Source organism: Colobus angolensis, unplaced genomic scaffold, assembly GCF_000951035.1.
Source record: "Colobus angolensis palliatus isolate OR3802 unplaced genomic scaffold, Cang.pa_1.0 Scaffold403, whole genome shotgun sequence".
In the NCBI taxonomy this organism is placed as follows: Eukaryota; Metazoa; Chordata; class Mammalia; order Primates; family Cercopithecidae; genus Colobus; species Colobus angolensis.
In genome coordinates, this window is record NW_012117411.1 from 514644 (window position 1) to 537945 (window position 23302).

Here is a 23302-nt window from a genome sequence, read left to right on the forward strand (position 1 = left end):
GGATGGTCTCGATCTCCTGACCTTGTGATCCGCCCGTCTTGGCCTCCCAAAGTGCTGGGATTACAGGCTTGAGCCACCGCGCCCGGCCTGGAGTGTTATTTTTTAAGATAATATGCCAATGAGTTTCTGATCACCCCCAGCCTGAAAGGATTCCACAAGTCTTATTTGTCTTTTTAAGATCCTGCTTTTCTGGCCAATCGGAAGTGCGAGAAATTATACTCTTGTTTTCTAGCTTCCAAAGAGAATTTAACTTGGAAGCAGTGACCTCCTCACACTAGGGCCCAAAATTGTTAGGCTGAGTGGGCCGATGTTTCAAAACTATTCCTGAGGTTGCATTTTGCTCTCAGCAAAAAATCACACTGATGAATGGTCTAGTCTAACGAAAATACCTTCATTCATTTCGATGTTGGAGATGTCGATCTTAACATGTCATGGCTGGGAATATCCAAGTAAACAGGATCAAATGCTTACCTGATAACCTACTAACCTTTATATATTACATAGATGGGGGAAGGATATCAACCTGATTTCATGCTTTTTAAACTCATCTCAGGGAACAGTCAGGCATGTGCATGCCCATAGGTGCTTAAGGTATAAGGTAGAAATATGGGAGAACAGCAAGCACCATATTGGACTGGGAGACAGACAATGGGGTACACTCCTGGGCTATCTAAGCAGAGCCAGACTGGGAAGGTGTTATTTGTCAAACTGAAAGAGAGAAGCTGTGGCCTCTGGCAATTATCAACTACCTTGTGAGGAGGCAGGCACTAGCTAAAGATGACATTATTCATAACTTTTCAGCATCACCTGAGCCGGTAGAAAAGGAGGAGCAGTTAAAATAGCAGCCCCTGTCAAAGAGTAGATCCCAATGACTAAATTGCCTGAGGCCAGGGACCAGGTCTTCACATCATCAGGATAAAGCACAGCGCCTAGCAAGCAGCTGGCACTCAGTAAATCCTAACAGATAAATGAATGAATGACTTTCAGCAGGTGTGAAGGCAAATGTTGTTTTCCATTCATATTTCTTTCTTATGAACATTTATAATCATCAGGGAGTACGGTGATGAAGTGGGACTCTTAACAGCCAAAGTGCCAGACATTTTAGACCAAAGAATATCCAGTGAAACAGAGACAAGAAGGAAAGATTTTATATTATAGGGCTCAGGAATAGAATTCAGGAGGTTTTTTTCCCTTTTTAATCAAAATAAGTTCTAGCCACTGAAAAAGGGTGTGTTAGCAGGGAAGAGACTACCTCAAGAGACACTTCAGTAGTGCTCCATTTCTTCCTACACTCCCTTTTAAATTTTCCTATATCACCTCTTCTGCTGAGAAAAGCTTGAAAGGAACCACTTCCAAACTAATTACAAGATACAGGGCCTTACCTGTATGCAAGTGCCCCAGCAAAATGACTCTCAATATAAGTGTCCATTACAGGTTTAAAATGATGAAATTTGCTATCTTGCAGCAAATTTATTATGTGAACCTAAAAAAAGAAAATTGAGCTTTATAAAACCAAATGCAAATCAAGGTTTTCCTTTTTTTCTTTTGCTTCTTTTTAAAATGAACTCTTACATGATTAAGTGCATGTTTCTGAACCAGCCTCATGAAAGTCAAGATTGAGAGACAAAACAGTTAAAATATAATTAAGGGAATTTGAACTTACCAAAGAATCAAACACTTTAGACCCATATTTTTGGGAATTTTCATCTAAAATTCCAAATAAGGTATCCAGTGTATCCTGCAGAAACTGTTAGATAAAGAAGCAGTAAATGAGTAAATAAGATACTATCTGTCTTTTTCCTCCAAATGTTCTTTATTCTATGAATCTCTGCAAGGAAAATAGTAATGAAATACTATATACCTTTACTATCTCTGAGCCATCGATTTCTTTTAATTTAGAGAGACAGCCAGTGATCTTGTCTGGGTGAGTTCTCCATTTCAAAAGATCAAGCATATCACCTTTCAAAACAGAAAAGGAGGATTAATTGCCTAATTAGGGAACAGGTTCTCACATGAAAGCATTCTGCTGGTAAAAGTAAAATTCTTAACACATGTGGCTCCCTTTTCCTAGCCACTCAAGTTGCGGGCGCCCACAAACTATGACTAGCCCTCTCCAGGATGGCATTTATTACACCGTATTCTGTTTCCTCCCCACTGCTCTTGACGTACAAACTCCTACTCTTCTTTTAGTCCTCAGGTTGGATGTTGCTTCATTTTGGAAGCCTTTCCTGAAATCTCGAGCTAACTGTCCCTTCTCCATGCTTCCACATCACAGTAGCACTTACCTTACCATTACAGTTGTTGGTGTATTCGTCTATGCCTCACCTAGACTGTAAACTCCAAGAGAAAAAAGCCATGCCAACCTGGGCCCTTCTGTATTCCCAGCACCAAGAACAGAGCAGGCAGGTGACAAATATTTGTTGATTAATTTTTCTGCCTCCTCCTGGAAAGATGAGAGTTTCTTGAGGGCTGGGAACCTGCTTTGTTCCTGTTTGGGTGCCCAGCACATAGCACTCTGCCTAGCAACCCACTCCACCCAGCAACAAAGGTCTTCTTGGCAACGTGGCCCAAATCTTGCAGACTAAAAGAATGATAACAGGCCCAGTGATTTCTCAGATCATCCAGGAAGCTCTCAACCTGAGAAGAGCAGCTGCTGGACTCCATGGGCCATCTTTCCTCCCAGAGTCCAGGTAAGCACACGGCTCAGCTCTTTAACCCTTTCCTAAACAGACACGCGGGCCTTAGTCCAGCAGGTCCTGAGAACCTCTTCACCTGGGAAGGGAATAAATTTATCTTTCTCGGGCAGAAGTTAGAAAGGCTCTGGGAGATGGTGTTCATGTGTTATTAGTCTACAAAGCATGCAGGGAGATGTGGCATCTGGAGGCCAACGAATGCAGTGAGAACTGAAGGCTCATGTGTGCCAAGCATGCACAGGGCAGGGGGACCTGGTAGAGCTGGCCTCAGGGCTCGGTGGAGTTGCCAGACTAGACTGGCCGAGAGAGAAGCCAGGACAGAATTTCCAGGCAGAGAAGCAGGAAATTCACTTCAAATCACTTGTTTTAGCAGAAACCCAAAAGGGACTTTCTGAGAAACAGAAAGATGAATGAGGGTACAAAAACTCCAAACCCCCCAAAACCAAGGAAGTAGGTAAGATGAGGAAGAAAAAGAAAATACAGAGAAGAGAAGTGAGAAAAAGCATTAAGAATCTCAAGGAGAAAGAGAGGCAAGCTCCACCAAAGCCAGATTCAAGAGAAAAACCTCACAAAGGATGTACTATTAATAGTAAGGAATTCAGTACCAAACAGGAATGTTTATCTGCAACAAACACGGGTAAGAGGAGGAGGAGGAATTAGAATGAGAAAAATAAAGGGATTTTAAAAATACCAACTTTGAAAAAGAGATTTATGATGTTTTCACAACCAAAAACCCTGAAAATGTTGACGATTCAAATGCAATTCAGACACCCTGGGGTATGATTGAAACCTTTTTAAAACTGATTGGTTATATTTGGCATATCAGATATTTCCACAGAGTGAGACCCAGGGTGACAAAGGCAAAGCTCTATTGTTCTCCCCAGTTTGCTGCTTCCCTCCCACCTACTTCCTACTTCCTGCATCTCACTTCAGGAGGCCTCCCCTCCCTGGCATCTTCTCTTTCATAATCCCCCGTGCATTTCCCCTGCCATTCACTCCTCACTTCCCACTCCACCCCCATCCCAGCTCTCACTCCTCCTTTGTGTTCTCTTTCCCTTCCTTTAAAGTGAGGCAGTTGGAGGGGCCATGAGGACCCTGCTCAATGTGAGGAGTGTGGGGAGGAAGGAGGTGGCTATGCTGGCTACAAAGTGGCAGCAGTGGAGAATGAGGACTAGTGCCCATTTAAGTAGGGCTGGAAAATAGATTACAGGGGTCCAGAAAATGAGTCAGGATGAGCCTGCCCATCTTCTCTGCAAGAAGGCTGATGAACCTCTACACTGCTTATGATGGAGCACGTGGGAAAGTCCATTCATTAACTACCGAATGCCGATAAAGCCTGGTATAACAAACCTTAACTTGGTGTCCTATATAAATATAGCAGCAATGTATATTGAAATTGAGAGGTGTTTTAAAAGTGGTCAACATTTTGAAGTTACATTTTGTTTTTTTTCTGAGATTATGATTACATTTGGATGCAATTAATCCTGTATGCAAAATACTTAAGAGTTCAGGCAAAATTGCCGTATCCTAGGTTTTTGCTTTTGCCATCTGAGGATGTTAGCTGCAAATTAGGAGCTACAACCTATCACAGAAAATACCAATTTCTACATTCCTTTCAACAGGCATTTATTAGGTGTATATTATGTACCTAACCTATCAAGAGCTATAAAATAGGAGGATGCCATGACCCCTAATCCTCCGAACCATAAAATCTCTACCTGTTCTGGCAGTCACAGATGCCCAGCATAGTGCTTTGGCCTTGGTACACTGTCCATCTTGGACGACACAAAGCATGTGCAGACAGACACACTTTGGGAATTCTGAAATGCAAATCTGCTCTAGGAAACTGCTCCTAGAGACCGTATCACTTAGTAAATGCTGAATTGTAGTAGAAATAAGATTTGTATATTTTCCAAGTCAAGAAAAATGAATACATAGCAATTTAATTCCAATTTGGAACTAAATTGCTTCGACACAGAGATGTGTGTTTAGCATGTAAATTTCAGAAAGACCAACTAACTTCCTTCCTCCTTCCCAACTCTTGAAACATGCCATTCATTTCCTGGCTCCTTTTGAGCTGTTTCTCATTGACAAGGTTAATCAAAGCCAAACTAATAATGAATGAAACACTTATCCGTCTCCAAAAATGAGCCAACCATTACATGGAATTCCGATCCCACTTTCCATATAGTGAGATGTTTAATATAATTATTTCATAAGTTGTTTTTTACTCATATTTACCTGAATATGTTCTCTACTTTTAAAAAGTAGCAACTTCTAATTTTCAGGATTTGTTTCTCTCTGCCTTATTTTCATAATTGTGTCTAACATCCTAAACGCTACAACTAGCACAAATTTAGTAAGTAGGACCAAATATTTTGATGGAAGAGAATCTATTGTTAGGTTTACCTGTGTGGTAGGCAGAATAGTGGCCTCAAAAGAACCTGTTCCAAGAATTAGGAGGGATTATGTTTCCCTCACACAGCAAACGAAGACTGTACAGATGTGATTAAAGATCTTAAAATATTGGATTATCCAGCTCAATATAATCATAAGAATCCTTAAAAGATGTAAGATGGTCAGAGTCAGAGAGATGTGACGATGCTATGCTTCTGGCTTTGCAGATACAGGAAGGGGCCATAGGCCAAGGAATGCAGGTGGCCTCTAAAGCTAGGAAGGGTAAGAAAATGGATTCTCTCCATTCCAGGGGGAATGCAGCCCTGCTGACACTTTGATTTTAGCCCAGTGGAACTGATTTTGGATATTTGACCTCCAGAACTGCAATAATAATAAAATCTTTATTGTTTTAAGGTAGTAAGTTTGTGGTAGCTGTTACAGCTGCAATAGATAAGTAATACAACCCAAAATATTCTATTGGGGAAATTCAATTAAACATGAATGCAAACTCTACTACCCACACACAACTAATCCACATAGAATAAATAAATATTTCTGTTTAAGGATCTCAATAAAAGGTTGATTTTATTATCTTCATAATTTCTATGGGGGTAAACTGGCCTCATAAAAAAAATACCTGAGGTTTCGTAAATGCTTTATAATCATTTATTGAGTTATGCCAATGGAAGTTTTATTTAAATAAAATCATTAACTACTGAATGCGATAAAGCCTGGTATAACAAATCTTAACTTGGTGTCCTATACAAATACAGTAGCAATGCATGTTGAAATTGAGAGGTGTTTCAAAAGTGGTCAAAATGTTGATGTTACCTTTTGCTTTTTTCCTGAGACTATGATCTAAAAGAAGAAATGTTTCCTTCTACAAATGCTGTTCTCTGACACAGAAGAAGGAACTAAGAAAGAACTAATAACAGCACACATGTTTAGGCACAGGTTTTTATGAGACATAATACCTCATTATAAAGTGATTCTTCTCAGCATAATGAATATAACTTATTTAATGTAGCATTCAGGGTGCTAGCCAGAAGTCTTATATGGCAATCATAAAAAACTCAAAAATGTTTAATTTACTTCCTTCATTAAAGAAGATGTTTTCATAGCAATTTGCCAAGGAGAAGAGCTTGGTTTATTAATCATAACTTGCTAAACAATCACTGATATAAAAAGTAATGCTAGAACTGAAAAGCAATATGCATCTAATTAAACAAAAAACAGCCTTTATTCTAAAGCCTGCAATTAGCACTGTTTATGGAGCTATAAAACACGAGATTAAGGTGTTGGTATTTTCGTCTTTTTTTTTTTTTTTTTTTTTAAAGCAGCTGGGTTTTGAGGTTTTTATTTGAAAAGTTGTGTACTTGCTTTTCAGTACTGGGATAATTTTGAAGTCCTTCTTAAATGACATGCATTAAACAGATCACTGGGTCACATTTGTTTCCATTTTATTAGAAATCACAAACAGAAGGATCCATAATTTTTCTAAAGTTCTTAACTATAACTTTGGTGTTTACTGAATATGCTTACCAAAATTTACATGATTACTAGGTACTAGGGCTTTCAAATGAAATATTATACATTACCATTTTGTGTGAGTTTTGTGGAACAGAGAAAAGATGTAATACAAAAAGACTCCTTTGTGGCCTTCATGGCTTGATTATTATTCCCAAGGAAAATGCCCTTGGAAAAGGGAAGTTTGAGGTAGCGGGTAGTATCCTGAAGGTTTGTGTTTTCTTCACACTGTTAAAAATATTAAAGAAACATAAGGGAAGAGGAACAGATCTTATAAGAATTATTAAGCATAATTTATATTACTAGTGTTTATAAATTGAGAAACATTCCAAAGAGTATTACAAGTAGAATTTGGTTTTTAAATACAATGCAAAAAAAACTATATAAAAGAATTGAGCATGGATTTTTGGACAAATTATTTAACCACACACTGTTTCCGTTATCTTCTCTAAAATCTCATTGTGTTGTCATAAGAATTTGGTTATATAAAGCCTTTAACACACTCCTGATACATTGACAATGATCAATAAATCACATTTTCAGTGACCATAGCATTTTTTCAAAAATGCTTAAATTCTTCCAACATCTCATCTGAGGCAGCTGTTAAACAATTCCTTACTTTGAGAACTGGCAATTAAAAGAAAAGATATTTCAGTTATTATAATTTGAGAGTCCTACTATGTGAGGGAAATCTCTACTTTCATAGTAAATGCCAGCTAACACATGTAAAAGCAATTATAGATTTAGAAAATATAATTTCATATCCCTACTGTAATTACTTTAGTCAAGGATTGTTGCTTAGTGCTAAAACTGAGGAAAGAGAGAGACCCTCTCACATTGTTTTATATTGTTTTATACTCAGTACCTGTTTTAAGAAAAAAACAAGGAAGTAAAACCGAAGACAGGCAGCCTGGCGCCAGGCCCAAAACCAGGTGGGCCTGCCTGGCCTAAACCCAGTAGTTAAAAATCAACTCATAACTTAGAAACCCATGTTATTCATAGATTCCAGACATTGTATAGAAGAACGCTGTGAAACTCCCTGCCCTGTTGTTTCTCTTTGACCACCAGTGCATGCAGCCCCTGTCACGTACCCCCTGCTTGCTCAAATCAATCATGATGCTTTCACGTGAAATCTTAAGTGTTATGAGCCCTTAAAAGGGACAGAAATTGTGCACTCGGGGAGCTCGGATTTTAAGGCAGTAGCTTGCCAGTGCTCCCAGCTGAATAAAGCCTTTCCTTCTACAACTTGGTGTCTAAGAGGTTTTGTCTGAGGCTCGTCCTACTACAAAACCTGCAGAATTGTTGAGGAGGAACCGGATGTTCATATGATACCAGTGTAGCAACATACAGATTACTTCCTACTGGCAAGAAGACAAATATAACTGCATGTGGGGGAACTGAGCTGTCATTACACCAATGCAGGGCAATGCAAAGACACTTATCATCATCTACAATGCTTTCTTACCAAAGGTGCTGAACCCCAGTCCATCACATCTAGATTCAACTTCCACATCACAGGAAACACAAGAGATAGAGCAACATGTTGAGCAACACTATAGGGAAGAAACCAGAGAATCCAAAAGATGGGGGTTTTCTGTAAGATGCCTAGTCTTTTTTTTTTTTTTTTCTGAGACGGAGTCTCGCTCTGTCGCCCAGGCTGGAGCGCAGTGGCCTGATCTCAGCTCACTGCAAGCTCCGCCTTCCGGGTTCCCGCCATTCTCCTGCCTCAGCCTCCGGAGTAGCTGGGACTACAGGCGCCCGCCACCTCGCCCGGCTAGTTTTTTTGTATTTTTTAGTAGAGATGGGGTTTCACTGTGTTAGCCAGGATGGTCTCGATCTCCTGACCTCGTGATCTGCCCGTCTCGGCCTCCCAAAGTGCTGGGATTACAGGCTTGAGCCACCGCGCCCGGCCAGATGCCTAGTCTTATCTCTTTAAGTCAGTGTTGCCAAAAAAGGGATTGTTCTACATTAAACAACATTTAAGAAATAGATAGCCCGATGCAACATATGGTCCTAGATTTGAACAAACCTGCTGATGTGTCCGACTTTTTAAAAATCTGTACATTGACTAAGTTCCATATGAGATAAAAAATGTAGTGATTGGAAACTCATTAACTGAAAATAGGTAGATTAAAAATAAATATGAAGCAGACCAAGATGATGGAATAGAAGCCTACACTGCTTGTTCCCCTGCACCAATCCCAGAACACCAAATTTTCGCAACTATCTGCACACAGCAAAGCACTATCACGAGAACCAAAAATCAGGTGAGCAATCACAGTACCTGGTTTTAACTTCATATCCCTGAAAAAGGTATTGGGGAGGGCAGAAGAGACCGTTCTGAATCTCCGATGCCCTCTCCCATCTCCCACCCCTCCCCCATCCCCCAGCAGTAGATATGCAGCATGGAGAAAGAATCTGTGCAAGTTGCTGGGAGAGTGCAGTGACTGGGGGACTTTACACTGAACTCACTGCTGCCCTGTCATTGAGTAGAAAATAAAGCTGTTCTGGGCTCAGACGGTGCCCACGCAAGGAGGGAGCACTGAAACCAGCCCTAGCCAGAAGCGAATCACCATCTCAGCAGCTGGAACTTGAGTTTCTTGGCAAGTCTTGCTACCATGGGCTGAAGTGCTCTGGGGTCCTAGGTAAACTCGAAAGGCAGTCTAGGAGACAAAGACAGAAACTCCTAGACAACTCCTAGTGGTAGTCTGGGCTTACAGTCCATGGACTAGGGTGGCATGTGACCTAGGGAGATAGCTGCTCGGATGAGTAAGGGAATAGTAAATCTGGCACCATCCCTCCCCCAACCCTGGGCTGTGCAGCTTGCAGCAACAAAAGTGACCACTTCTTTCTGCTTAAGAAGAGAAGAGTGAATAGTCAAGAGGACTTTGTTTTGCATCTTGGTTACCAGGTCAGCCACGGTAAAATAGGGAACTGGGCAGAGTCATGAGCCCCCATTCCAGGCTTAGATGACATTTCTACACCCATCCTGGGCCAAAAGGGAACTGACTTCCTTGAAGGGAAGGACTCAATCCTGGCAGGATTCATCCCCTGCTAACTAAACACCCCTTGGGCCCCAAATAACCAACAGTGTTACCCAGGGAGTACGCTGCAGGGCTTGGGCTCTGAGATGTCCTGGCTTTAGGTGTGACCCAGCACATTCCCAGCTGTGATGACTACAGTGAAATATTCTTTCTGTTTGAGAGAAGCAGAGGGAAAAGCAAAGGGAACTTAGCCTTGTACCTTAGGTACCATCTCAGCCACAGTGGGGTAGAGCACCAAGTAGGCTCTTGGGGTCCCCCAGTACAGGCCTAGGCTCTTGGATAGCATTTCTGGACCTGCCCTGGATGAGAGGGGAGCAGGGTAAGTCCCAGGTCTGGCAGCATTCACCACAAGCTCAGACAGATAATTCAAAAAAGCTGTTTTGAGGAAACTCCAAGAAATTCAAGATAATACAGAGAAGGAATTCAGAATTCTATGAGATACATTTAACAAAGAGATTGAAATAGTTAAAAAGAATCAAGCAGAAATTCTAGAGTTGAAAAATGCAACTGACATGCTGACAAATGCATCAGAGTCTCTGTTAAGCAGAATTGATAAAGCAGAAGAAAGAACTGGGAAGCTTGAAGACAGGCCATTTGAAAATACAGAGTCAGAGGCCAGGCGCGGTGGCTCAAGCCTGTAATCCCAGCACTTTGGGAGGCCGACACGGGCGGATCACGAGGTCAGGAGATCGAGACCATCCTGGCTAACACGGTGAAACCCTGTCTCTACTAAAAATACAAAAAACTAGCCGGGCGAGGTGGCGGTCGCCTGTAGTCCCAGCTACTCCGGAGGCTGAGGCAGGAGAATGGCGTAAACCCGGGAGGTGGAGCTTGCAGTGAGCTGAGATCCGGCCACCGCACTCCAACCCGGGTGACAGAGCAAGACTCCGCCTCAAAAAAAAAAAAAAAAAAAAATACAGAGTCAGAAGAGACAAAAGAAAAAAGAATAGAAAACAATGATGCACTTCTACATATCTAGAAAATAGCCTCGAAAGTGCAAATCTAAGAGTTATTGGCCTTAAAGAGGAGGTAGAGAAAGAGAGTGCTAGAAAGTTTCTTTGAAAGGATAATAACAGAACTTCCCAAACCTAGAGAAAGATATCAACATTCAAGTACAAGAAGGTTACAGAACACCAAGCAGATTTAACCCAAAGAAGACTACCTCAAAGCATTTCATAATCAAACTCCCAAAGGTCAAGGATGAAGAAAGGACCCTAAAAGCAGCAAGAGAAAAGAAACAAATAACATACAATGGAGCTCCAATACATCTGGTAGCAGACTATTCCGTGGAAATCTTACAGGCAAAGAGAGTGTGGCATGACACGTTTAAAGTGCTAAAGGGGAAAGAAAAACAAACAAGCAAACAAAACAAAACTTTTACCCTAAAATAGTACATCTAGGGGAAAAATATCCTTCAGGTATGAAGGAGAACTAAAGACCTTCTCAGACTAACAAAAGTTGAGGGATTTCATCAACACCAGACTTGTCCTACAAGAAATGCTAAAGGGAGCTCTTCAATCCAAAAGAATAGGATGCGAATGAGGAGGAAGAAATCATCTGAAGGTGCAAAACTCACTGGTAATAGTAAACACACAGAAAAACACAGAATGGTATAACACCGTAATTGTGGTGTGTAAAATACTCTTTACTTAAGTAGAAAGACTAAATCATGAACCAATCAAAAAGAACAAAACTGGAGGGATCACATTATGTTACTTTGAATTCTTCTACAGACTTATAGTAACCAAAACAGCATGGTACTGACATAAAAACAGACACAAAGACCAATGGAACAAAACAGAGAACCCAGAAACAAATCCACAAACCTCCAGTGAACTCATTTTCGAAAAAGGTGCCAAGAACATACATTGGGGAAAAGAGTCTCTTCAATAAATGGTGTTGGGAAAACTGGATATCCATATGCAGAAGAATGAAACTTGCTCCTCTCACTATATACAAAAATCAAATCAAAGTGGATTAAAAATTAAGGCTAAGACCTAAAACTATGAAACTACTATAAGAAAACATCAGAGAAACTCTCCAGGACAGTGGTCTGGGCAAAAATTTCTTGAGCATCCCCACGAGCAGAGGCAACAAAGGCAAAAATGGATACATGGGATCACATCAAGTCAAAAAGCTTCCACACAGCAAAGGAAATAATCGACAAAGTGAAGAGACAACCCACATAATGGGAGAAAATATTTGCAAACTATCCATTTGGTGAGGGATTAATAACAGAATATATAAAGACCCCAAACAACTCTCTAGAGAAAAATCTAATAATCCAATTGAGAAATGGACAAAATATTTGAATAGACGTTTCTCAAAAGGAGATACACAAATAGCAAACAGGCATATAAAAAGGTGCTCAACATCACTGATCATCAGAGAAATGCAAATCAAAATTACAATGAGATAACTTCTCACCCCAGGTAAAATGGCTTTTATCCAAAAGACAGGCAATAACAAATGCCAGTGAGGACGTGGAGAAAAGGGAATCCTCACACACTGTTGATGGGAATGTCAATTAGTACAACCACTATGGAGAACAGTTTGTGGAGGTTCCTCAAACAACTATAAAGAAAGCTACCATGTGATCTGGCAATCTCTCTGCTGGATATTTATTGAAAAGAAAGGAAATCAGTACATCAAAGAGACATCTGCACTTCCATGTTTGTTGTATAGCACTGTTCACAGTAGCTAAGACTTGGAAGCAACCTAAGTGTCCATCAGCAGAGGAATGGATACACAAAATGTAGTACATCGATACAATGGAGTACTATTCAGCCATAAAAAAGAATGAGATCCTGTCATTTGCAACAACATGAATGGAACTGGAGGTCATTATGTTAAGTGAAATAAGCCAGGCACCAAAAGACAAACATTGCATGTTCTCACTTTTTTTGTGGGATCTAAAAACCGAAACAATTGAATTCATGGAGATGGAGAGGAGGGAATGGTTACCAGAGGCTGGGAAGGGTAGTGGGAGGCGACAGGGAGGTGGGGATCGTTAATGGGTACAAAAAGACAGAAAGAGTAAGACCTAGTACTTGATAGAACAGGGTGACTACAGTTAATAATAATTTAATTGTACATTTAAAAATAACTAAAAAGTATAATTGGATTGTTTGTAATACAAGGGATAAATGCTTGAGGAGATGGATACCCAATTTTCCATGATGTGATTATTATGCATTGCATGCTTATACCAAAATATCTCATATACCCATAAATGTATACACCTACTATGTAGCCACAAAAATTAAAAATGAGAAAAATTGTAGAGTATATTATATAACATCATTTGGGTGTAAATATCCACACAGAATATCTGGATGATATACACTAAGGAGCTAATAGTTAACATCACCTGGGTAATGAGAATATGGCATTTTATTTTATTTTGGTTTATCTGTATACTGATTTTAATGCTGTAATAATAAAGGTGATTTTTTTTTTGAGACGGAGTCTTGCTCTGTCACCCAGGCTGGAGTGCAGTGGTTCGATCTTGGCTCACTGCAAGTTCCGTGTCTTGGGTTCACGGCACTCTCCTGCCTTAGCCTCCCGAGTAGCTGGGACTACAGGCACCCGCCACCAGGCCTAGCTAATTTTTTGCATTTTCAGTAGAGACAGGGTTTCACCATGTTAGCCAGGATGGTCTCAATCTCCTGATCTCATGATCTACCCGCCTTGGCCTCCTAAAGTGCTGGGATTATAGGCTTGAGTTACTGCGCCCAGCCACAAAGGTGATTTTAAATTAAAATTTTGAGGAAAAAATTGTAACAGATATACAGCTGGTACAGCTTAGATGATTCTGATTATACATTAGAAAACTTATATTAACTTTGTTCTTTTGAATTTGTTTGAATATTTTCAAGTAGGAGTTTAAGCACCGAATCCCTTTAGTATTCTAGACTATTCTGTGTGACTCACAATTTTTTTTACTTTTTTTTTTTTTTTGAGACAAAGTTTTGCTCCTGTCACCCAGGCTGGAGTGCAATGGTGCGATCTCAGCTCACTGCCACCTCTGCCTCCTGGGTTCAAGCAATTCTCCTGCCTCAGCCTCCAGAGTAGCTGGGATTATAGGCATGCACCACCATGCCCAGCAAATTTTGTATTTTTAGTAGAGACGGGGTTTCTCCATGTTGAGGCTGGTCTCGAACTCCTGACCTCAGGTGATCTGCTCGCCTCGGCCTCCCAAAGTGCTGGGATTACAGGCGTGAGCCACCGCGCCTGGCTACAGTTTTCATAATAATATTTAGGAAAGACCTCTCTAACAAATTTAGAGAGAATCAAAATATGACAAGATGTTCTTACTAATACACCTGCCCAGTAACAGAAACACCAATATAAACACAATAAACAGCCTCTATAATTCTTTTAATATTACAACTCCAAATGGTTTCTTTTACTACTGCAAAGTAATTCATGTAGACGGAAGAATGCATAAAACATACATACATGGTTTAAAGAATAATTACAAAGTGAATACTTCAAACGCTTTTTTCAGAAAAAGTGCTTAGGCAAAGTAATGTTCTGGAACTCTAGAACACTGACCCCCTCCCCTCAATCTCATCCCTGGCGAGTCAAAGCATGAGGGCAGCACTCTACATTCACCCTATCTAGTCTATAGTGTTGGAAACATCCTCTGATCTCTCATCTCTATCCTGATTTGTGTTCCATATGTCTAACCACCACTTCCTAGTGTGACTAAGTCTCATGCCAAACCCAGCCCAGACACTCTGTCCTGCTATTTCCAGGCCTCTTCCCCAGGATTTGGAGCCTGCCCTGGTCTAGTTTGATCCATCTGTTCACAGAAATTCTGCCCCTGTAAATACATCTCTTATTAACTCTCCTCCCCCTTACTGCCTGCCATCTCTGGAGCACTTCTGCAGCCTCTTGGAATTCCTGCCTGATATCCCATGTAGCTCAACTGGTTGCCATGGGATGGACCCCTTCTGTGAGTGAAGATGTGATGCTATGCTGTATCCTTAGCGGGTATTATGAGTAGAAGACTTGGCTGCTTTTCCATGGGCCAGGAAAAAGTGATGTGGTCAGGTCAGTTCCACCAGCCTTGGTTCTCATTTCTCCCCCAGGCTGGGGGGGGCCAAGACCTCAGTATCTGAGTCTGAGTTATGACATCTTGATAGCTTCTTACAGCTAAACTCTATCACCCTTGCTCAAGTATGAAATATAATAAATATGAACAATAGTCTGGACATAAAAGTTATTTCAAGAGCTTTCAGCAAAAACACTGGGGTGTGTGTAAGAGAGATGGGGGTAGCGGGAGAGAATCCTGCCCATCGATTCAGTAAAGCAAAACGTGTAACCACTGTTTGGTCTCTATGAACACTTTTATATATTTACCAGGGAGGGGTTCAAAGCTGATTTTTTTATCCAGTAGGATTATACTAGATATGGGGTTAGGTTTTAATCTATTTCTGAAAAACTTAAGCTATTACACAGAAAATATTATAGCATATCTTTTATTGTTCCTTGAGGTTTTCAGCATGCACCCTTAATATATTATACAAACACTGGAAATTTTTAAGGCAATCCAAGCAACTACCCTTTACAAGTGCTTACTGTGTGATAGGCACTACTCTGCACTGTGTGTATATTCTCTTCTCATAACAATCCTTGAGGCAAGATATTGTAACCTAAGGAGCTTATGTGATCTGCCCAATGTCACAATATTAGAAAGTATCACAGTCAGAATTTGAACCAAAATTTGTATTCACAACTACTATATAACATTGCCTCCCTCTGCTGTTGTTTTAGCCAAGTTTTGAATTCAAGTAATGAATTCAAAGTTTATTGATTTATAGATAAAATGGTGCATGGTAGGTTTCGCTAAGAAAGACCAAAAAATGGTTAGCTTTTCAAAAGAAAGGTATCTTTGTGGGGGACACCCTGAGAGAGGGTTCAGAGTGGTATATGGAGCTGAAATAATTTCAAATGCAATAAGCTCACAAATCTTACAATGAAATGGTTAGTTTATGTCTTCAAACCATGCAGGGAGCAAAAGGGATCATACAACCTGGATAAAGTAGGGAGGAAGGGCAGGTGGGAGCAGATGGGGCATAACATAGGGGCTTAGGAACACAACAAATGAGCTATAAATCATTCGTTCTTTCATTGAGAGGGGATAGGAAAGAAATGTGTTCAAGAGCAGTGAAGAATACAAATAAAGTTCTAGCAGGTAGCCTTGTAAGGCAGAAATAGCTGTTGCATAGAGTTTAAGCCAAAAGGTTATCCAGTTCCCTAATACTAGAAGCAGCCAGGGAGTCAGTAAATTCCCCAGGTGGGAAAAGGGTCTACTGTGAGTGAGATTCTGAACTGGAGTATGGACTGGAGAAAAAAGTCTTTCCGTTAGGTGAAAGGCTAAGAGTCAAGAAGTCATAGAAATGAGGCTGGAAAAGTATGGTTTGGCACTGCCTGTGCTTTAACTGGAAATATTAAGTACAACAGAAGAGTGGCTGGATGCTTGAATGCCTAAAAATGTGAGCAATACAGGCTCAACAGCACCAAACTGCAGATGTGAGATTCTTGTGCTGCATGTAATTGAGAGATGGCTTTGTTACCATGGTAAAATCCAGCTATACCCCTAACCTGGATGGGGTGGTTAAATATGGACCATTTGCATTCTGAGGGATACTTGTAAAACAACACTCTAGGCTTTCAAATAGAGAATATTTTTTCTATCAAACCCTGTGAAGACATGGAGCATGGCAATGTGGCTATGAGAGTAAGAAGACAGTGTCCTCTCTACTAGAGAACGCGTTTTCTTGTGGAAGACACAACCACAGTTAAAGTGTTACCAGTGTTATGGCAGATGTATGCTGGCAGATGGATGAGGGAAGAATTAATGAAGCCATTTTTTTTTTTCCAGGGGAAACAAGACAATGTGACCACAGCGTCTTGAAGCCGCTACTGGACTGGGGGAACAAAAGGATGTCACTGTAATAGTGAAGGATACTTCTCTGCATTTGCTATGTTGGAATCTGTGCAAGTTATCTTAGAATGGCATGGAGATAATTTACAAATTAGAGAGGAGAGAGATGAGAACCATCTTTGCTTTACTATACTTGGGGTCTGAAATCAGATCTGGCTAGAGAGATGTGCTCCCTCAGACTCTTACAGAATTATTAAAATGCAGGCTTTGCAGCAGCAGCAGTAGTCTCATCTTCTTTGAGATTATGTAGTTTGGCTCACAGTTTCTTTCTTTTTCCAGAATAAAAATCACTTGGTACAGCAATGAATACTGCATTATGTTCTAGGCTAGTTTTTGACTACTGTCTTAAATATGTGAAAGAGAATGTCAGTGGTCAGTCCTGGACAGTGTTCCAGAAGCATGATATTTGAGTTATGCAAGACATATGATTGAGGGATCCACATCCACAATTTACTAATTTAAAAACTGGCACAGGAGTTCATGGAATTAGTCAAATTAAGGGATCTATAACTTGTGAAAAGTAGGTAATTACATTTTAAAAATACAGTATGGTAGACAATCCAGTTGAAACTCTGTTATTGCCAGTTGATAAAAACCAGATTTAAATAGTTTTTGGGAGGAAAATACCTTCCTTTTAGGAACTTTTTGAAAATGACTAGTCGTCCTTTATGTCATTATTAAACATTTATTAAATTCCTAATATTTGTCATCCTTTCAGTTTGGCATTAAGAATATAACAAGGAAATGAACATAGTCTCTGTCCTTGAGGGCACTGCATGTCTGATCTCCGCATTTATCTGTTAATACTGATTACAACACTGGGATAAAGACCACTAGATACCAGTTCTGCTGGGGAAGGGAAGGAAGACCTTATCGAAAAGGATGGTCTTTGATCTGAGGTCAAAGGAATATTTGACTTCAGTTGTAAAGAAAAAAGGGTAGTCAAGCAGGCAAGGGAGGAAAAATCAAGGGAGGGAAGAAACAATACACTTAAAGACACTGGGGAATAAAAACACACATATGAAACTACGGGGACACGACCATTCAATGCAATGTGGGATCTTGGAATGGATCCTGGAACAGAAAAAAATGACATTCGTGGGAAAACTTATTGTGAAATCCAAATAAATTCTGTGTTAACAGTATTGTGCCCAGATTAACTTAGTTTTGATAAATATGCCATAGCTTATATAAGAGGTTAACATAAGGAGAAGTTGGATGAAGGTTATATGGGAATTTCCTGTACTATTTTTGCAACTCTTCTATACATTTAAAATATCTTTAAAATAACCACTAAAAAAAGTACAGGCATATTGAGGCAACTATACATAGTTAAGTATGGCTGGAATAGGGAATTTTTCAATACATAAAAGCCTTGGGATTACCCCCAGTCTCTTAAATAGGAAAAACGTCAGGTGGTTCTAATACTCACCTCTGGTTTAGATTCCTTGGATGAAAGTATTATTGAGGAGGTGGAACTGACGAGTCATGCAACCAACTATTTAGACATGGTGGGTAAGTGTGACAAGAGAAGCCTGTGACAAGGTTTGTCTTCATGGCAGGAGTGGATGGAGACAAGACAAAATGCTCAGTTTTGGACATGCTGAGTGTGTGGTGTCTTTGGGAAGACCAACTGAAGATGTTCAGTAGGCTGGTAAAAGTTTTGCACTAGAAAAACATATCTGGCAGTTAACAGCATAACTTACCTGCCCAAAGGGATGAGATGGATCTAGAGAGTATAAGACACAGATGGCAGCCAAGGGCTAAACCCCCTGGTAACATCAACATTTAAGGTATCCATAAAGGGAAATGAGTTCTCAAAGAGGGGGAAGGATGAAACTCAGGAGCACATTGTCAGGCCAAGGAGTGTGGGATTTTAAAGAAGCGTTATTAATTGTGCTCTATGCTATAGGGCAGTCAAGTATGGAAAGGTTTTTAAAATGTCTAGTAGCTTTAGCCCCTGGCTGGGCACTAGTGACCTAAAGGGGAAAAACTTCAGTTAAGCAATGAGGACATGATGAAGCAGAGACAGTGAGGGAAGACAGACTTTTCACGCAGGCTGCATGTCATCACGGGAGGGAAGAAGGAACATGGTGGCTATTTAAAATAAATTATTTTAAAAAAATAAGGCTTGAGCATGTTTATAATCTGTATGAATACTGCCGGAAGAGATGCAGGAGGAAGAGACAGGACATTGGGAGGGGCAGGGTCTCACAAGAGTCAGGAGGGAGGGAGATCCTGAAGAAAGTAGGTGGACGAACTAGTCTTGAAGCAAAGGAATTCTGCCCCATCCCCCGAGACAGGAAGCCGGAAGGAAAGGAAGGATGCAGATAAGTTTGCAGGTGGCAAGGAGAGAGCACAAGAAGTTAGGGAAGTTCCTGTCTGATGGCATCTGTTTTCTCTGTTAAGTAGCTGGGAAGTGGTGGGGTAGGGAGAATGGTAAGCTCTTGTAAATAGCTCTTGTGAGGACTAGTTTGCCTGCAATGTTGATGGACCCACATCTATACCCAGGCAGATGTTAACCTATAGCAACTGTATAATTTCTTCTAGCAATGCTCCAATCTGTCAGCATTGCCCTCTCCTATCCTCAGCCCTAATTTCTTCTAGGGCTGGGGATCGGAGAGGGCAATGCTTCCAGATTGATCTAGGACTATTTTTTATTTCCTATGCAGGCACAGTAGAACTAAGCATTAACAGATACCTTAGATAACAATGGGAAGAAAATCAAGTGGTCTACTGGAGGAGAAAAAGACTGAAAAGTAGGTATAGTTAGAAAATCAGGCCGGGCGCGGTGGCTCAAGCCTGTAATCCCAGCACTTTGGGAGGCCGAGATGGGCGGATCACAAGGTCAGGAGATCGAGACCATCCTGGCTAACACAGTGAAACCCCGTCTCTACTAAAATACAAAAAACTAGCCGGGCGAGATGGCGGGCGCCTGTAGTCCCAGCTACTCGGGAGGCTGAGGCAGGAGAATGATGGCGTGAACCCGGGAGACGGAGCTTGCAGTGAGCTGAGATCCGGCCACTGCACTCCAGCCTGGGCGACAGAGCGAGACTCCGTCTCAAAAAAAAAAAAAAAAAAGAAAAGAAAATCAGAAGGTTGAAAGGCTGTGGTCATAATACTGGGAGTTTATGATTTTTGATATGAAGTGGTTCTGGATGATTTCATCTACTCATCCACCCATCTACCCATCTATCTAATCAATGGGAGATTCTGATGGGTAGAGAGGCAACAAGGCCTATGGTGTGGCCATAGTGAAGTAGACGGCAAATGGAGGTGGCTAGAGTTGAAGTGGCCAAGAAAACAAGAGGACATGAAATTGGACAGTCAACCAGAAGGAGAAGACTCCGAACTAGGAACTAGGCTGATTGTGGGGAACTAATCAGCGACTTACCACACCACTCCGTCCTCCCCGCTCTTCCTCATTGGCCCTCAAAATGCAAGTTGGTGGAAGACAGTAACTAGGACACATGGAGAATTTAGCCCTGTATGGGATGAGCCTTATAAAGGCTAGGGAAGCTCTTCACAAGAGGGTGGAGAAAGAGTATCTCTGGAAAGCGTTAGGGTATTTGGAGACAGCTGACCACCAGACACTAGACACCCAGCTTAAAAAGAGGGGCTCTCTACTCCAGCAGCTATATAGGAAGCCCTCTCAGCAGAGGAAAGTTAGGTCTCACTTAAGGAAGAACATTTTGGGAGGGTTGAAGATGTAGCAGTATGAATTGGTTAGCATTGAAGGGGCTTTCTGCAGGTCGCTTAAATACCCCTAAGTGCTACGACCAAGGCTACCTATTAAGATAGCTTAGCCTTTTCTCCCCACTGTTCAGGTTGATATGTTTTTATACTAAACTTACCACGTTATTTATTTTAAAATGTTGTAGGTGTTTTTAAATTTCTCTCACAGTGTGTAACGAATGAAATAATCAGTCAAGTGATCAATTCTTCTACAGTCAAGCCTGGGGAGGACAGATACGTTTCTGGCTTGTCTAAGATTTACTGATTATAGTTACAGGGTGTCTTTTAGAAGAGTTGGTGGGGAATGTGCAATCTGGGCAGCAGGCTAGACTGCAATCCCGTCAGTCTATCTAAATTTTCAGATTCCCCTCACCTTTTCATTTTACTTACGAATGCAAACATACTATAGGGAAAGGCTACACTGAAGTTTGAGATAAGCAGAGAACAGTAGTTTCTACCTGGATTTGAGAAGTCCATCTCAAAGGTGGTGGTCAGTGAAGTGTACTTGTGGGACTACTATGGACCACGTTAGGGACTAGGATATAGCATAAGAACCTGAAAACTTGTAGAGAAAAATGTGGGCTGCAAAGGGTTTATGGACAAATTTTTAGGTAACAAAGGTGAAATAAGTTACTCCACAATAGACTTTTACTGTCTATGTAATCATATTAAATTAATCCCTCTCCAACCAGGAAACAGCATCACCTTCTATTTGGCTGACTTTGTACCTGGCTCTTTTCTTTCTCGAATGCCTTGGATTAGGAAGTCAATAAACCCCACTACAGGAAGCAGATTCTCTACTAAGCAAAACTCTAGCTTGGTTGAGTCCGGCCACTTTAGTCATGGTGGTACTTGACAATCAACAGTGATGAATTTACAAAACCGCAACTTCTCCAAGGCAGACGATATTATTACTATTTTCTTACTGGACCAGAGGGTGTTTCAGAATGTACTTCCAGTGACTAAAACTGCTCCACTAGAATGAGTCAGAATGAATGGGGACTTGAGCACATAGTTACTTGTCTTCCTAGGCCCCTCTTTTTGGATTCTCACATCGATCTCCTTAAGAGATTTGACTTTTGGAAAACAAATTTGCGTCCACTCATTCTTTTTTATTTTTTTATTTTTTGCTTCATTCTCTTTCCTTAACTTTTTGCTTAATTCTTTTTTCTTAACTTGTTTTCCAGCAGGTAGCTGAAACAAGCTTAGCCAAATACATTCCTACAAAGTTAAGGAAGACAATAATTCTAACAGAATGAAATACCAAAACTTAAGATTAAATACGGTTATCAGCAAACTAGCGATTCCAAAGAGAAGTTTTAGACTTATCTGTCAGCCATTTGGGGATATAACTGATGTTTTGAGAGTTATAAAGGGGCCCCTGGAAGGACAAAATCTCTAATGACGACTAAGGTATTTTACTTATCCTCCTAGAGTTATGACATGCAGATTTTTATAGATCTCAGAGTTTACTGCATTGGAAACCACTCCAAATATGTAATCAATCAAGTGACGTTGAAAATGACCTTTTCCCTTAGGATTCTTTAGACCCTGCCCTAAAAGGTGAGTTCGGGTCCTTGACAAAGTATTTACTGAAACAGCTCGGTAAGAATGGTTTCCTTAGAACACATTCGGAAGTCCAGCCATTGCTACAAAGGGAACCTATCTTACAAATTTAAGGCCTAAATTAGGATACTAACAGCCTTCAACACAGCAGATTTCTTCTTAGCTCACTGCAGGATTGAGTCTTTAAAGACTAATACTTTACATGAAGAGCAAGTAGGTTTTAACCAATACTCTACTACAAACCAGAGCTATTCTCTGCATCGCATCTCCAAGACAGATTTAAAGACACATTTTTAAGGGCATTTTTTTCATCTCCCATTAACTTTGATATCATGGGCAGTATCAGTCAATAAATGACACAGAACATGGTTTATAAAAATCCAAGACAATTAATGTTCCCTCAAAAACCTTACCATAAACATTACTGTCAAGATTATATGACACAAGAATGGTCTTTACTTACATAAAAGTCCAGGATTAAATAGTATAAAACAAGACTAAGTTTAAATTTCTGTCTCTTCCTATTTTTGTTTGGTCAAAATAAAAAAAAACATTATTAATATTATAAAATAACACTTCTCCACTAACAAAAAATTTAAGCAATGTGAAAATAAAGAGTCATTATTAATATTTAAGGATATCATTCCAAGCATCTCTGTATGCACATACATACATAAGAACCTATAGTTAAACAATTTTATAAAAATGGTATTATACTAAATATATGCATATATAAATTATTGACATAAGTACTTTTCCATGCATATAAAATTATCTTGTAAACATTATTTCCACATATATAGTATTTCATTCACTGCATGGATATAACTAAATTTAATCAGATCAATTTTACTGGCAATTTAAATTACTTCCATGTTTTCCATATTTTAAGCAATCTGCAGTGATCGTCCTTGAATCATCTTTGTTCACCTTGTCTTATTATCTTCTCCCAAAAAATACCAAGATGTGTGGGATGGCTGAGTTGAAGGATATACACATCTAAAATTTATCTATGTACTGCCGAACTGCCCTCCAGAAACACAATACTATTCACATTTCTTCTGTAAATGCATGAGACTATTTTCCCTTAACCTTGCTCTCCAATTCTGGGCTTTAAAAATCTCTGCCAGTCTGACAGGCAAAAAGGTTTCAAATTTTTTAACTTAAACGGATTTCTTTACTTATTCATGCTTTTATTTTATACATTTGCATTTATTATTTTTAAATAGCCTGTTTGTAGCATTTATCAGCTTTTCCTTTTCCTACTGATATGTGATAACTCTTGGTCAATTAGGAATAGTAACCCTAGGCCGGGCGCGGTGGCTCAAGCCTGTAATCCCAGCACTTTGGGAGGCCGAGACGGGCGGATCACGAGGTCAGGAGAT

General features: G+C 40.2%; 1 protein-coding gene across 1 annotated transcript in view; it reads right to left on the reverse strand.

Annotated features, from left to right (window-relative positions):
- DOCK4 (dedicator of cytokinesis 4) overlaps positions 1 to 23302 on the reverse strand; it is a 477639-nt gene that overhangs the window by 150827 nt on the left and 303510 nt on the right. Inside the window, exons 17-20 of the mRNA XM_011955954.1 lie at positions 6689 to 6845; positions 1862 to 1959; positions 1664 to 1747; positions 1383 to 1483 (exon numbers count right to left, since the gene is read on the reverse strand). Of these exons, the coding sequence (XP_011811344.1) occupies positions 1383 to 1483; positions 1664 to 1747; positions 1862 to 1959; positions 6689 to 6845 (440 nt within the window). The remainder of the gene's footprint in view (positions 1 to 1382; positions 1484 to 1663; positions 1748 to 1861; positions 1960 to 6688; positions 6846 to 23302) is intronic.